Raw genomic sequence first — 15,891 nt, forward strand, 5'->3', positions numbered from 1 at the left:
ACTACGCCCCCACTGACAGAAAGCAATGAAAATCAGATTATTTCTTTTAATAGCCATAGGTCTCTTAGGTTGTAAACCATATGGTTTACTCCCAAATTTATTCCTATTATCTGTAAACCACAGCGATGATTTGTTTGAAGGACTTTCAATTATGCAAATAAAATAAATTGGTAAAACCTAGTAGAACCAAGCAATATTGATACCCTTTCTTTTTATGCATTTTTTCCTTACATACCTGCATAAATATAGCCCTTTACATTTCAACTAGATAGAAATTAATAAAAAAAATACAAACAATATAAATAATCTTGTGTGTGAATGAGGGGGGGGGGCAAGGCCAAGTACTGTACATGCAGTATAGAAAGTGCTCTCTATACAAACAATGCAGCATAAACACACACAATGTATACATGTCTGGCCTGTATTCCCATTTGACACCCGCTGATTGTTTTCAGGAATTAGTGTGATGTAATACGAGACCTTCGGTAATTATCAAATTGATTTTGACACAGTATGGCCCGGCCTGAAACGCTGCGTATCGGATAAGGGGTGTGACTGTTCTGGCTGAGTCTGACTCACTGTACTGCATATTTTTCCAATCCCTTTCCACATTGCACGTTACCCAACTGTCAGTCATTGTTGCTATAAACTGCATTCCTGCTTATTACTAATCGGACATTTTCCGTCTGAATGACGTGTGTCGCTGGAAAGGCATCAATTGGCAATATTAGATTCATATTTTGCTGCACTGGAAATCTATTGTATTGGAAATAATTCAACTTTTGGCAAAGCGAGGCACATTTATGCGCTTGCTGTCCAACATTGTATGTCGTGTATGGGACTGAATTTGGATTTTATGGTGAGTTTTTCATTACAGTGTTACAGTATGTACATGTATGATTGTATATGAAGTTGTTAACTTTGTATTGATATTTATTGTCAAATCTGACAATGAAGTGAATTGCCTACTATACAGGTTAAAAAACCTGATTCTCCATCTCGATAAACAAAAATTATTCTGTGGCACAAAAAATACTCGAGTCTGACCTAGCTCGCGGATCGATACCTGCGCTGCAATTCTGGTGGATAGAAAAAGCGAAGTTCGACACTTATCGCAGATCATACCGATGCCATTTTGACATGAAATTTTTGTTTTGAATATGAGTAGCTCGTCGAATCCCCCAGCCGAGTCACCATGTAAGTGTTTAATATTTTACCCTTTTCAGGGTCACAGTACAACAGTTGAACTATAATAATCTTTGCATACATGTACATGAATGAAATAATTATTGATATTACATGGAGACTAGAGCACCATTGTGATTTGAATCAATTCTAATGTGACGGGCAAGGTGTTGTGCCGGGGGGGGGGGGGCACTCAAATTATTTTTTGATGGGGGTGTGCCTCAAGAAACTCTGGAATGGAGGTCTAGGGAACTGACTATAAAAAAGGGTAAAGCACAGGGTCTTGGGAACTAAATATATACTGCGCGGTGTGAAAAACAGGGTCTAACCATGAATAGGTCCATGGTCTAATGAACGGAATCGCGGCACTGTAGGTAAGGTGCATGCTAGCGCTGTGCATGTGCTAGCCATACATGGAGCGGCTACTAATTACGCGTATAGTGTATATGTAGGGAGTTGCGAAGCCATACATACATCAGAGCTGCCAAGTAGTACGGATTTTCAGTATTTAGTACTAAAAAATGAGAAGAATACTGATGGTCTCATGCAAAATACTAATTTCTCAAGTTTCAGTTGTATGTGTTGTCCTATGGTATTTCTTTGAAAATACTGATTTCCTCGCCAAAATATTGATTTTCAGCTTTAAAATACTAAAACGTTCTTGTTCAGGTTGGCAGCTGTGGTACATCCTCTTGCATGCGGTGCCTGTGTTTGACAATTTTGGGAGGGCTGGGCAATCGAGAGGTCTCTAACGGGGGTCTTGCGAGCGGGGCTGGGTGGCTTCCAAAATAAACTTTTGTCATTTGGATTATCTAGAGACTTGACAATTTTTTTATACCCTGAAAAATTATTTATTATTTTATACCCTGAAAAAACCCTGAAAAAGGGGGTCATCAAAGCAGCACATCCCCGTATCACCAATACATGTATATGTGAGTGCCCCCCCCCATCCCGGGTGTTAATGATAGCCTCTATATCTTAAAAAAAATGTTGAAAAGAAAATAAACCTGTAAATGAAAGAAAATAAGCCAATGTGCCATGCAAGGAGGTAAAAAACCCACAATGCATCACGCTCATATTTTGGTTTTCACTAATTAGTCATTGATGATAGTTCTTTTCCTACTTATTGGACAGTTCAATTACTTTGTATATAATATCTTATCCAGACCCCGTTAATACATAGCTCTGTGATTGATGGAAGGATTGATGTACATAAAAAATGCATTTATCTCATTTTGCAATTAAAGATAAATACCGGTTGTGGTAACGATCTTAAAAATGAGGTCGAACAGAATCCAATGAAATTACCACCAAAGTGTTTGTTTGCATAAATAAAAATAATATGTGCCAAATGGCTCTGGGGAAAACATGTAAAATTTGCCAAGAAATGAGCAAAATGAACACTTAATTCTATCAAATGTCGGGCATTTTTCAAAGCAATATTAATACACTGTCCCACATATCCCTCTTTCTGTAGTGTTATCATAATTATCGATTTTTTAGCTAAAAATTCATGATTTCATTGTACCAGAACTTGATCTTTGATAATATGGTGGGTTGATGGCATTTAACCTTGAATTTAAAGAATTTCTCATAAGATAATTGTTTGCTACAACTGCTTTCTTTTGCCTCTGAACAGTAAAATCAGTCTGCATCCAATTATATCTCATGGCCCATGAGTGATGGTTTATTTGTGAAACTTTCCCCACTTGACAAGTGAAAATAAATTGTAAAAAAGAATTGTAGTGTCTTGGTACATGTACCTAATAATGATATTAATTTTTTTAAAAGTAGCTCATCGGTCATTGACAATATTTGGGTTTTTTTCACATGGAGCAAAATTGATATTTATGTAATATGTGAAGTGAAGTAATATTACTATCGATTTTGAGATTTAGTTGCGGTGTTATTATTATGAAATATTACCATGACTCTTTATTTAATTTTGAAGGTCCTGTTGTGCTAATTCATTTCCTTGTCAGATTGAACCCCATTTCAATCTGTTTGGGCCCCCGCACCCATCCCTGGGTCAAAATATGACCCACAATAAGGTCAGATTTGACCAAGAAAGGGTAAGAAAGTGACCTTTTCTGGGGTACATCTATCGAATCTGCATATTCGCGATTATCATTCAACAAGAACTGAATGTGACTGCAATGTGTTGATTAAATATGATTCATAAGTTTTATGTGTGCGTACGGATTTTCTATGTGTCTGGAAAGAAATAATAAATCACTTTGTCTCTATCATGTTCCACAAATTAAAAACATTGCTGTATTATTATCAATGGGAGAAATATGCTTCATCATGCATCCAGGGCCAAGGGTAATTTGCCCCTAAGTTGTAAAAAATGACCCTCATATAGCTTGTGAGAAATTGCCAAAAGTTCCCAAATTGCCATGGTAGAGAAAATCTGAACTATTCCTCTATTTTTGCATTACAGCTAAACCATTGAGATATCACTGTAACTCCTTGGCTAAACTATGATTTTAATCACCAATAACTAAACCTTTAAAAGCGCGAATCTCAGCCATGACTCATAATTTGCAGTAATCATCAATTCATTCCCTTTTCCCTCTCTTTTCCGTCTTTGTATCTTTCAGTGGTTACGGCGTTAATGAAATCTCCGGATGATCTGATACTGAGAGTGAAAGAAGGTTGGTATGAATGATGATAATTAATCCTGTTGGGTCTTATCTAGTTAATTGATTGGGTTTGCTATCAGATAGATGTACGTGTATGCTTCATTTATCAAGAATGAACTTGATTGGAATTGTTAGCATTGTGCATTTATTTGGTTTTTAGGAAGATATTGGTCTATATAAGAGTATGTATTATTTTTGGAGCTCTCATATTTTTCCAGCAAAAAAACAACAGCATAGATTAATCATCAGAGTCCTGTTTCATAAACTTATTTATAATAGCAATTTTGCTGTACATTTTTATACACAAATTAAAAAAATCTTATTACAGCAAGTTTATTGAAACATTGACCATGGTATGTTATTATTTCTGATATGTATATACAAGGGTTTAATGGGCCCATGATGTAGGACTAAATTATAATGATAATGATAATAAATTGTTGCTTATGTAGTGCATGATCAATAAAACTGCTCTATGCGCTTTACACGTACATGTTACTCTTCAATATTACAAGTACACTACTTAAAATAAAGTATGTTTTCAGATGTCATTTAAATGACTCAACAGATGTACAAGATTGAAGATAAATTGGTAAACTGTTCCATAATTTGGGACTGCAAAAATAAAAAATGTTACAGATATAGAAAATTGTATTTTGTGTTAGAATCTTCCTACACTGAGCAATTTGAATTCAAAACATTATACATGTATAGATTGTGTTGTACTTGTACTGTGATAAAAGAATGCCTGTCGATAACAAACTTTACTTGATGCAATGAAAAAAAATGAAGAGCAACTTATTTATTACATTTGAAACTCAAGTTGTCAAATGAAGTGTGATATATCGTGTTTCATTTTTCAAAGTCCACCTGTATTTCAAAGTAAATGATGGGAATGAAATGTAGCGATGTTTCGTTTTGAATGTCCGCTTCATCAACTGAGCTGGACAGGATGCGCCAGGCAGGTTGAGAGATATATTTGTTGATGAAATTCTAGGTTCAGAGGCCCCTTTTTCATTTGCAGGGGGCTCAGGTGCATATATAAACCTCTGTAATGTCTCGGCAAACTCTTGTTTCAGTCTACATTTCTTCATCCAGGGAAGCATTAAATTTCATGAAACAAAAAGTTAGTGATTCCCACTGAGTATTATTGTTATAAGCTACTGAAATCCTTGCGTCTGATTGGCTGAGAACAAATTTGTCACTGATAAGTGAGAACCATTGACAACATGCTTCATGAAACAGTCAAAGGTTCCCTAGTGTTGCCTTTTTATTTCAAAACTATTTGAGCTTCATTTTATACAAGGGGTGATTCACATGACCTGGGGAGAATTCCACAAAATATTTATAAAGGTCAATGATCGTTACGAGCTACTGAAATCCTTGCATCTGATTGGCCCAGAGCAAAGTTGTCAGTGAAAATCACTTGCTAGGTGCTTCTGTCTGTCCGTCCATCTATCTATCCATCTGTCCATCTATCTATCCATCTGTCCATCTACCTACCTATCTACATGTACATGTATCTATCATTCTTTGGAATGTGTGACTAGCAATTTTATATAAAAATCACAATATCTTTCTGCTCAGAAGTCCACTTGCCATGCCCTGCGCTGAAATTTTAATACTCTTTGACCAATCTAGGCAAAACTTTTATTTTTCATTTAGGGTGGCTATTTCAAGAATTTGGGCCTGGACTGATTGCCCTTTGCTTGCTCATGTTTTTTCATTGGTATACAGTAGTTTACCTACATGTAAGGCCTAGATTATGTGAATTGTCTGACGTACTGCACAGTACCCTTCCCAAAACAAAAGAGAACTAGATTTAATGTGAGTCACGAATCACAAAAAACTTCTTTCATGAATACTCCTATTATTAAAAGGATCATCAAAATCATAAAAAACACATGATTTTATCATTATTGTTTGTATGAACGCACCCTCCATGTATGTCAGACCTGTCATCAGGAATCAAGTTCATTATCTCACTTCCCCTCCGGGCAAAAAATACAACTGTGCTCTGTCTGCCTAAACGGGACATAAATCAATATTTCTTCATATGTCAGGCATCAGCAGAACTATTTTGTAGATTTTGTTGATGACATTCAAATAATTTCATGTTCATCCTTTTTTGTAAGTAAGCATATTTTTGTAACTGTTCTTATGAACAAACTCAGAGGCAGGGTACATGATGTATAAATAAAAATATATTATAGTTAAATTAATTGCTTCGATCAATATAGACAAATCCTTATCATTCCAATTTTTCGTTATTCTTTCTTATTTTAGCAATATCAGCTTTAGGAAGGAAAAGTTTTCTAGATTAAAGAAATGCTGTTTTCATTAGCCCAAGAGGGGGTATTCTCACTAGTCTTTTTTGCATGGTATTATACACCTTGTCAAAAGTATTTTTAGTAGGAATGCTGTTAAAAAAAGATACTATGTTTCCTTTAATGGTGGTTTTCCTGTATTGCCGAATGGTTTGTCTGTGATGGCATGTAAGAATTGGTGTACAAGTCACTTGCTTGTGGCTTTGACTTTTGATTTGACAAGGTGTCTATTTGGGTTCATGTGCAGTTTGTGCTTCATAAAAATGTCTGCCCAAATTTGGCAAAAGGAAGCAAGCGACACATCAGTCAAATTTGAGTTGTTGTTGCTTCTGAAACACCCTTTGTATATAATGTTGCATATTCAGGCAAAGTTTGGGGAAGAAATGATCATTCTGTTGAAAGATTTTGAAGAAAATGATGATGCCGTTAAATTACATTGATGCCTATGTAAATGACGAACACACATTGCTCATTTACAACAAATGATACTTTTGTAACTTGCTTCCTTTTGCCAAAGTACAGCAGCATTGTAAAGAGTGGGTTAGTCTTGAATCATGGATGAATATCCATAGTCAGAATCCGTGTTATCATAACTGGAACTTATCTACATGTAAGCTCAGGTGTTCAGATGGATAATTGGCCTGATACTGATAGTACCATATCTCAACAAAAATACTTTGTTCTCTCTGGATAGCAAATTCCAAATTGAATCCACTAATACCTTGATGATCGCATCATCATTTCAAATAATCTTGAAGTTGTTTTGATTGGGAAAGTTTGCTGGATCAGAGATAGCTTTATGATATGAAAATTTAGACTGGAAGACAAGCCACATCCCCCCCCCCCGAGTCATATTGTATTTGTTATGAATTTATGAAAGTATAATGTACATGCTGTGTTTTGTTTGGCATTTGCTAGCATTTCTTAAAGGTAAGTGCTAGTTTTGGTAACGATATAAAAATGAGTTCATACAGAATCCAATGAAATGACCACCAAAGTGTCTGTTTGTATAAATAAAATGCATGTGCCAAATGATTCTGGAAGAAATTGTGTAATTGCTGAGAAGTCAGCAAATAAGCACAGGATTCGGGTAGAGGCCGTAGAGCGTCGGGCCCGATGCTCTAAGCAATAATTATACTTGTCCCACGTGTGCTTATCTGTGTTGTGGATCTTCGGTGTGAACATTTTTCCACATAGATTTCAGGATTCACAAAGTTCAGTTAATGTAACTGTACCAGATCTAGATCCTCTATGATATACTGACAATTAAGCCTTGTTTTACAGACTTTCTCATGAAATCAGTGTTTACTGCAACTACTGGCATTTCTCTTTAAAAGATAATGGGAAGACAATATATTTGTACATTATGTTTATACTTGAACATACCGTAAGCAACTGACCAGAGTTTAATGAATTGCATTGTCATTTGCTACTAATATCGAGTTGTTTATGATTGCTCTATCATATTTTTCTTTGATACTAATAGAGGTACTTATTTAATAGACAAATACATTTGAAAAAATTGTATCAAAATTCCTTGTTTGCAATGTTGGTAGATAACCCTAGAATTTGATAGCCTGATTATACACAGGCATGGCTGAAAATTGATTTTTTTAAGATACTGCATTTTTATGATTCCTCACACAAGGTATTTTGTTCCCAGTTTGAAAGTGGTATTAAGTCGAATTATTGTAATCAAAACTAAAAGAAGACTCTTGGACAGGAACTTTTTTTTATATGAAAAGAAGTGCTAGGTGGATGCAGCGTAGAAGACAATGAATTTACATTATTTATTATAAGGATATGTTGGCAGGGCAGTGTTCTGGTGGGTCATCTGTTATATTAGGTTGATATGAATTCTGATGACCTTTCTAACATGTCACTCTAATTCTGCGCACCCCTCACTGAGCAAGCCCATGCATTCCTTGTCTCCTCAATATATCTTTTAATTGCCACTTGGCCCTGTCCCTGGGGCCCATCCACATCAGCTTCAACTTTTCAGATTGTGTGTCTCTGCCTTTTTCTCATCAAATGTTCCTGATTAGGGGCCCCGTTTCATGAAGATATACATGTTCTGCACAACTATAACAATAAACTTGCCATTTTTGTTAAACTATCATGGAATTCTCGTTTGTGAGTGGTTGCTGAGGCTTGTTACCATGGTTACAGAAGTAACTTGCCATAATGGCACAGTCACCATTAGTTGAAAATCTTTGTGAAATGGACCCAAGAACAGTCTCATGATTATTTTTTATGAAGGCGTAATTAGCAGGCAATGCCATGGATGTCTTATTGTCGCTTTAGTTCAAAACAGCTCCTTCCCCTACAGAAATTTAAGCGTGCCGCTTGCTAGTAACTAGCATGCGACTAGCAGGGCGCTCGCTTAATAAGCGAGTGCATGCTAGCGAACAGTCCCTGCTCGCTAAAAGATCGCTTAACTATTACTCTGCACGCATATTACACGCTTATTAAGCTAGCCGCATGCTAGTTACTAGCATGCCAGAAGCTTGCGCAAGCTAGTCGCACGCTTCCCGCAAGCTTGGAAATTTCTGTAGGGGTTGACTTGTTACTCTGGATTCTTGTAAATCAAATTTCTTTTTGCGCTAAGTTTTCAAATCCCTGAATGGATCTGTTAATCAGGTAAGATTAATGAGATTACAGACAAATTTGGGCTGATGGAGAACCGCCTTCTTCAAGTTCTTTGTCTTATGCCCGATTTTACCTCCTTCAATTTATTTCATCTGCATCTCGTTAGACTTTGAAAAAGCCTTTGGTCTAATTGCCATTCCGCCATTTCTTGCCATTCCTTGTGTCCCCAATCTGTTAATCACCACTTGGATTTAATCCCACTTAAATGTGTAATGAATGCAAACCAAAGTTTCTCATCCTACAAATTACATTGTCTCATCCCATTTCATTTCCAACATAATGTACATCTATGCAATGTATAAATGTAGCCTCCTTCAGCCATTTGGTCTCATTATCCTTGAACTCGCTAACGATTTCCTTTCCCTCTCTGCAGAGATGCCAGTCTGCTATCATTTGTGTGATTTCAGGTCCTAAAGGCCTGGTCACACCGCCCGAGCGTTGTTGGAGCGGTCGTGGAGCGGAGAGAAAAAAAATCATCACCGCTCGCTTCCGTTCATTTTCAATTTCGATTGTTTTTTTTTTTTCGATTTTTCCCCCAATTTTGTGAGAGAAATTCGACTCTCTTTCCCTTCCGCTCCCGACCACTCCAACAACGCTCGGGCGGTGTGACCAGGCCTTTACAATTTTCCATATTTTTAAGGCAGGGGAGGGGCATTAGGTCCTTTATTGCACATGTGTGTGTATTTGAGTTTTATAGACGTGTATCAATCAGATATGATTATTTACGTCTGGGACCGACCTTTAACGTCACCATCCGAAAGACGTGACCAGGGCTCGAAGCTCTGCATCAATTTGTAACTTTCCCACATAGCTTGGATTACAGGCACAACGCCCAGTTGCACACAACACTTTAATGGGGCTTTAATATGTTAAGGCTTCTTTTCAGGTCCAGTGAGTAAATCTGACTGACTTTCATGCCTCAGTTACACTACATGTACTTGTCACTTTAGTGAGTTCAATACTATAAATATAGGTAAAATTTAGTTAAGGTGATTCAAATATAACTACTTTATATCTAATTTATCTTATTTGAGCATGTAATATTATTAAAGCTAAATGAATGTAATTGCAGTAAAACACTAATTTCGTGAAAAAGTCTGTAAAACCAAGGTTAAGTATGACTATATCATCGTGGATCTAGATCTGGTACAGTTACATAAACTGAACTTCGTTAAATTATGAAATCTAAGCTGAAATACGATCACACTGGAGATCGCCAACACAGATAGGCACAGTGTATTATTATTGCAGGATAAAAAGACCTGACGGAAGTGACCGAATCCGCACTTATTTTACTTATTTCTCAGCAATTACTCGATTTCTTCCAGAATCCTTTGGCACATATTTTTTATTCATACAAACAGACACTTTGGTGGTCATTATATTAGATTCTGTAGAAAGTCATTTTGAGATCGTTACCAGAACTGGAATTTATCTTTAATCTTCTTTCTTTACTTTTTATTCAGGTTCAACCTTTCTTTCATGACAAATTTTTGAAAAATGATGAGGAATCCCAATTAATTTTACAAGTTTTATTCAGTTGATTTCCTGTTCGATTCTCAGTTGTAGTATTTCCCTTTAATGTATCATAATGATTGAAGCATGTCACCTTTCCTGTGAATTAAGGTTAGAATTTGAGGACACAGAAGAAGGATTATATATCAGACACGCTGGTTTAGTCATCTGTCTTTGGCATTTCTGTCCATTCGCCCCCTTCGTTATTTTTACATACACACTCAACTAGATAGGAGAAAGGGGGGGGGGGGGGTGGGAACCGTCCTCGATTGCCAGAAATATACGACAGGATATGCAGTGATGCATCCATAAAATCAGAATTTCTGGAGGCTTGGGGGGTATCGCCATTTAATACAAGAGCTTCGTGTACATGGAGCGTGGAAATAATCTCTGGCTATATCTTTGCAAGATGTCGTCCATTTCAGAGAATTATATTGGTTTGTATCAATGTTTTATTCCATGTCTTTGGATCATTTCTTCATATTTGAACTCTAAGAGGGTAAGTTAAATCACAATGTTCAAACTCCTTACCCTGGTAGGTGTTTCATAAAGCTGTTTGTAAGTTAAGAGCGACTTAAAGAACGACTGGTGAACCTTTCTTATGTGCGTAACCATCTCCAATCAATATACCATGTACCACAATAAAGGATCACCAGTCATTCTTAAAGTCACTCTTAATTGACTTTAAGCGTGACTGGTGATCCTTTCTTTTATGCTATGTGATATCTGCAGGTAATTGCAGACATGTGGTACTCTACATGTACCTATATGTAAAATAATAATAATTGGCATTTTTATAGTGCCATCTGTCTATAAACAATCTATCCCGAGGCGCATTGTTATCATTATTTTTTTATGACTACCCCGGCTTTAGCTCGAGCTGCCTTTCGGCGCTCATGCATTCTAGGAATTAATCCTCCAAGGTGGATTGGATTGGTGGTGATTTTTTTACCTGATTGCGAAGAAAGCATGAATGCTTGTAAGCAAGCAACCAGAGGACCGACGGCTTAAAGCTTGTGTATAGTTTTGGTAAATCCACCAAAATGCACCTATCACTATTCCAATTAATTGCTAGCAAATATGAATGGACATGCCCTATAACAGTTATGATGTGGAGGATATGAAATGAAAATGTGTTTTACAGGATAAATTTTGCGATTTTACATGGAAATTTAACTTGATCGGGTCACCCGATCAAATTAAAATATCTGTGTGTTTTTGTCTTTCAATTAAATCCTATTCCAAAACATGGAATGGGCTGAAACTTTCAAGATATGTTCTTTGTCTGTAACTTTTGGATATCTAATCACTAAATTTATAAGATAAGTGCTTGAATGCCCATTTTTTTTAAATTTAAAACAAGCATCGCCGAGAGAGGGCGCTATATATCCAAGATTTGAATATTTGAAATTTTCTCAGAGAAGTGCAGTTGGAAAAATATCTAACGGTCTCTACGCTTCAGTAAGACTGTCATATTAGATGATATTCGATTATCAATCACATTATTGACCCTTTACCAAAGCTATACACAGGCTTTAAGGTCCTTTCCGAAGGACCTGGTATCCATTTATCTCACCTGGGTTGAGTGCAGCACAGTGGATAAATTTCTTGCTGAAGGAAAACAGGCCATGGCTAGGATGGGAACCCATGACCCTCTGTTTGGAAGGCGAGAGTCAGAACCACTAGACCACGACACACCCACAAATATACATGTAGTGTACAATGTAACATGAGATCATCTGGGATATTTTCAAGGAGTTATAACTATGGAGGCGTTTAAATGTTAAATACGCAGCAAGTTTGTGATATTTTTGGTATGGAATATGTGAGGGGTGGGGTGGGGGGTGCAACAACTCTATTCCATAGGCTGCTCTGCAGAATTTGAAAATCGAGGGTTTAGCAAAAAGGAGTGAGAAACTGAGGAAAAGCTGGAATAGAAAGTAGAAGAAATGTCAAATAAACCAAGATTAATGCTATTGGCAAAATACTTGAACTGGATAGTACATGAACCCTTCTTGTGGATTCTACTAGCTCTTGAGAAAAGACTCTTGATTACACCTTTCCGACATCTGCTACAAATTCACAAATACAGTGAAAAAGTGGTATGTCTTAAAGATAAATTCCAGTATTGGTAATGATCTCAAAATGAATTTTTACAGAATCTAATATAATGACCACCCAATTGTCTGTATGAATAAAAAATATGTGCCAAAGGATTCTGGAAGAAATTGTGTAATTGCTGAGAAATAAGCAAAATGAGCGCGGATTCGGTCACTTCCGTCGGGTCTTTATTCCAGCAATAATAATACACTGTCCCACGTGTGCCTATCTGTGTTGGTGATCTTCAGTGTGAACATTTTTCAGCGTAGATTTCAAGATTTCACAAAGTTCAGTTTATGTAACTGTACCAGATCTAGATCCTCGATGATATACTGACAATTAAAGCCTGTTTTTACAGTTTTTCTCATGAAATCAGTGTTTACTGCAACTACTAGAATTTCTCTTTAAATGTAATGACAGTGACTGCACACTCCAGAGGACTTGTATATATTGCAGATCTATGTGTGCCAACTTGTGGGTAATAAGAGTTTTTTATCCTGTAGGTGTACATCTGCACTTTGAAAAAGTAAACCCAATTTTTATATTTATTCATATTTTGTGACTTATTAAAAAATTTAAAAAGGTATATATTCACAGATTTGATGTTGTTTGGTCACGTTATGCAGTATATTGGCAATACAAGATGTCCTGTGTCAGACTGCATGATTAACATTAAAAATAAAACTCTACAATTTCAGTACGTTATTGAGAAATACAGGATATAGAAATGGAAAGTAGTATAAATCGTCTTATGAAACGCATTGATGTGTTGTGTCTTGTCAGAACGTGTCTTTCTAGCCCCTCAGATGTAGATCATGACCATTTGCAGACTTGTCAAAGCAAACATTTACCTCTGTCTAGCTAGGTGCATTTAGACCAACTCAAAAACTTAGAATACCTTGTATATTCACTTTGACATTCTGTTTTGATCTGAGACTGGACTGTTCATCATATCCCCCTCCCAAAGAGTACCTGCTAGTATAATTAGTTGGTACTTAAATCAAAATTGCAATAATTTTTGCAGGAATATTTTACAAAGCCATGGGTATAATCTCAGAGTGTGAAAACAAAGTACAGGTGCTGTCCCTTCCTAGCGAGTATGGGAGCACCGTAATTTGGTTGCTGGCATTGCTGAGGTATATGTAGTGAGATTAAATTGTGCACCTTGACTGCTACTCATCTGCTACTTAATAAACCATTCTTGCTCAAAACTTGAAGTCATTGAAGACGTCTTTCCAATCCCAGCGAGTATGTTGGGTGTGAGCTCAGCAGCATGCTATGGAGCTTTGGTTGCTAGCTTTGCTACCTTGCGGAGCTGGCAACTTGAGTCGCGTCCCTCGTCTTCTACTCATGCTGACAACTTAAAAAAATTTTGCTGAAAATCTCTGGTTCGAGTGAATATCAATGCAGAATATGATTACTGTTTATTAGGTATTTTGAGGCATGACCACGTCATCATGAATGACTGGTATTTTGGTATTTTGGTCGGTCTGAAAGCTCTTGCTGATAATGTTTTCAAGAACTAGGGCACTCGAAAAACTACTAACATACGGGTGTGACATATCCAGGACAGGTACTTTCTTTGGGATGGTTTTCACAAGCTCGCAAACGCTTTAAGGAAGGAAGATTTTTTTTCGTTAAAAGTTCTACATTCCTACAAATCCTACAGTCTAGGCGAGTTTCACAAAGAGTTATTAAGTGTGACTTTATAGAGCGAGTTTATGCTTCCAATTTTCAGGCCAGAATCAGCGTTTTTATACGTGATTAGTCCAAAGCCTTGCTTACTTTCATTAAATAACTTTTCAGAACGCATATCGTAAACTTACATGAAGGTGCATTTCAAAACATTGTTTTACCAGAATCGGGTTTCTGGTGAAGTATTAACAAAACCACGATCGTAGACGTGTTTAAATGACGTCATTTGGTAGCCTAAATGCTTCCGATGAGATGAAAATCCGCTGGCAAATACAGTCACATGGTTCTATCCCAACTCCCCGTTTTGAAAATGACCCTTGTACATTTGCATGTGTGATTATCAAATAAATCTTTGTGAAATTATGTACCCCACATCCTCCCGCCTCCCCTGATTACAGTCTCTAAACTTATGTTTTTAAAACTTATCCAGGGTGCTGCAAAATCAGTGATAGTTTGCTTTTAATTCTGTAGATTTAAGAAAAATGTGAAGTTTCTTCTGGCACATTTCTTGCATCATTTGATGAATTAATGATGCCTATATTAGCTCAGTGTTCCTCTTAACCTTATGCAAACCTTGTAATTCTTGATTTGATAGAAATATGAACGTTGTACATATATTTTGCCTTTTAAGGATTATAAACATTGTATTATGCTTTTCACACTGCATTTCCTTAACCCAATACTATCTATAACCCCATACTATCTTTTTTATTCGATTCACACTGTCTTTCTTAACCCCATTATCCCCATACTATCTGCTTAGCTGGGGTTAACGCCTTAACCCCGGGCAATCACACAGCTCATGAATATTGATGATTTTACCATACAGAGCGCGATTAATGTGCAAATTCGACTTCTGTGATCGGCTAATTAATGTTTAGCCCCACTTTTCCTTAGCCCTGTTTCGTTTCACACTGCATCTCTTAGCACCGCAATTGTGCTAGCACCACCCTGCTTTTTTGCAGGGCCAGATAGTACCGTACTATTTACCGTGCTAGCCGACTATGCGAAAACGTAGTGTGAAAACGAAGTGGGCTGAGCCTAATCCCGGGCAATTGGTGGGGCAAAGACCAGCCCTTAGCCCCACTAATTTCCTGGGGTTAAGGGAAAAAAGTGCAGTGTGAAAAGTGTTTGTGAAAGCTTGCCATCAGCTCTCTTGAGTTGTCAGAGTATCCTCAAGAACTTGATGGATTGATGATGCTCCCTGAAGCTCAATGAACCTCTGAGCCTTTAAAGTTCACCCTGATGAAAAGTTTCTTGTAAAAATAGCAGAAAAACATTTAATAATAAAGGTGAAGATTTGAGGAAAATCCATTAAGTTTTTGATTTTTGACATCATATGCGAGCAGCTTTCCTACATATCGTTTGGTGAAAAGTCAATGAAATGTCTTTTTCTCAGAATATTGATAATTATTTTCACTGCACAATTAGTATATCAAGAGGCAAATAATTTCACACACATTCCTAAATATAAAACAAAAATAAGTCATCACGAACCATTAAAAAATTGAAATTTAAAACATGAAATTACATAAAGTACATGTATGGGGCAGCTGCTCGTTTATGACATAAAAATCCTTAACTTGAAATTCTTACAACTTTCGTAATCTTCAATGGATTTTCCTCAAACCTTCACCAATATTTTTTATTATTTTTTCTGCTATTTTCAAAAGGAAATCTTCAGAGTGAACTGCCCCTTTAACAGTGCAAGCTCTGTAATTCTTGGCTAATAAGTTCCTTGCTTTGATAGAGGTGAACGTAATACTGTTGCCTCT

The 15,891-nt window shown here is 36.7% G+C and overlaps 1 protein-coding gene across 4 annotated transcripts in view; it reads left to right on the forward strand.

Annotated features, from left to right (window-relative positions):
- LOC121432026 (PH and SEC7 domain-containing protein 1-like) overlaps positions 1-15,891 on the forward strand; it is a 99,003-nt gene that overhangs the window by 24,526 nt on the left and 58,586 nt on the right. For 3 of the 4 annotated variants that reach the window (XM_041629838.1, XM_041629837.1, XM_041629839.1), the window contains exon 3: positions 3,789-3,842. In XM_041629838.1, the coding sequence (XP_041485772.1) occupies positions 3,789-3,842 (54 nt within the window). Of the gene's footprint in view, positions 1-435; positions 860-3,788; positions 3,843-15,891 lie in introns of those variants that run through there. The other variant, XM_041629841.1, reaches the window with a different exon arrangement.

This window comes from Lytechinus variegatus, chromosome 18, assembly GCF_018143015.1.
Source record: "Lytechinus variegatus isolate NC3 chromosome 18, Lvar_3.0, whole genome shotgun sequence".
Classification (NCBI taxonomy): domain Eukaryota; kingdom Metazoa; phylum Echinodermata; class Echinoidea; order Temnopleuroida; family Toxopneustidae; genus Lytechinus; species Lytechinus variegatus.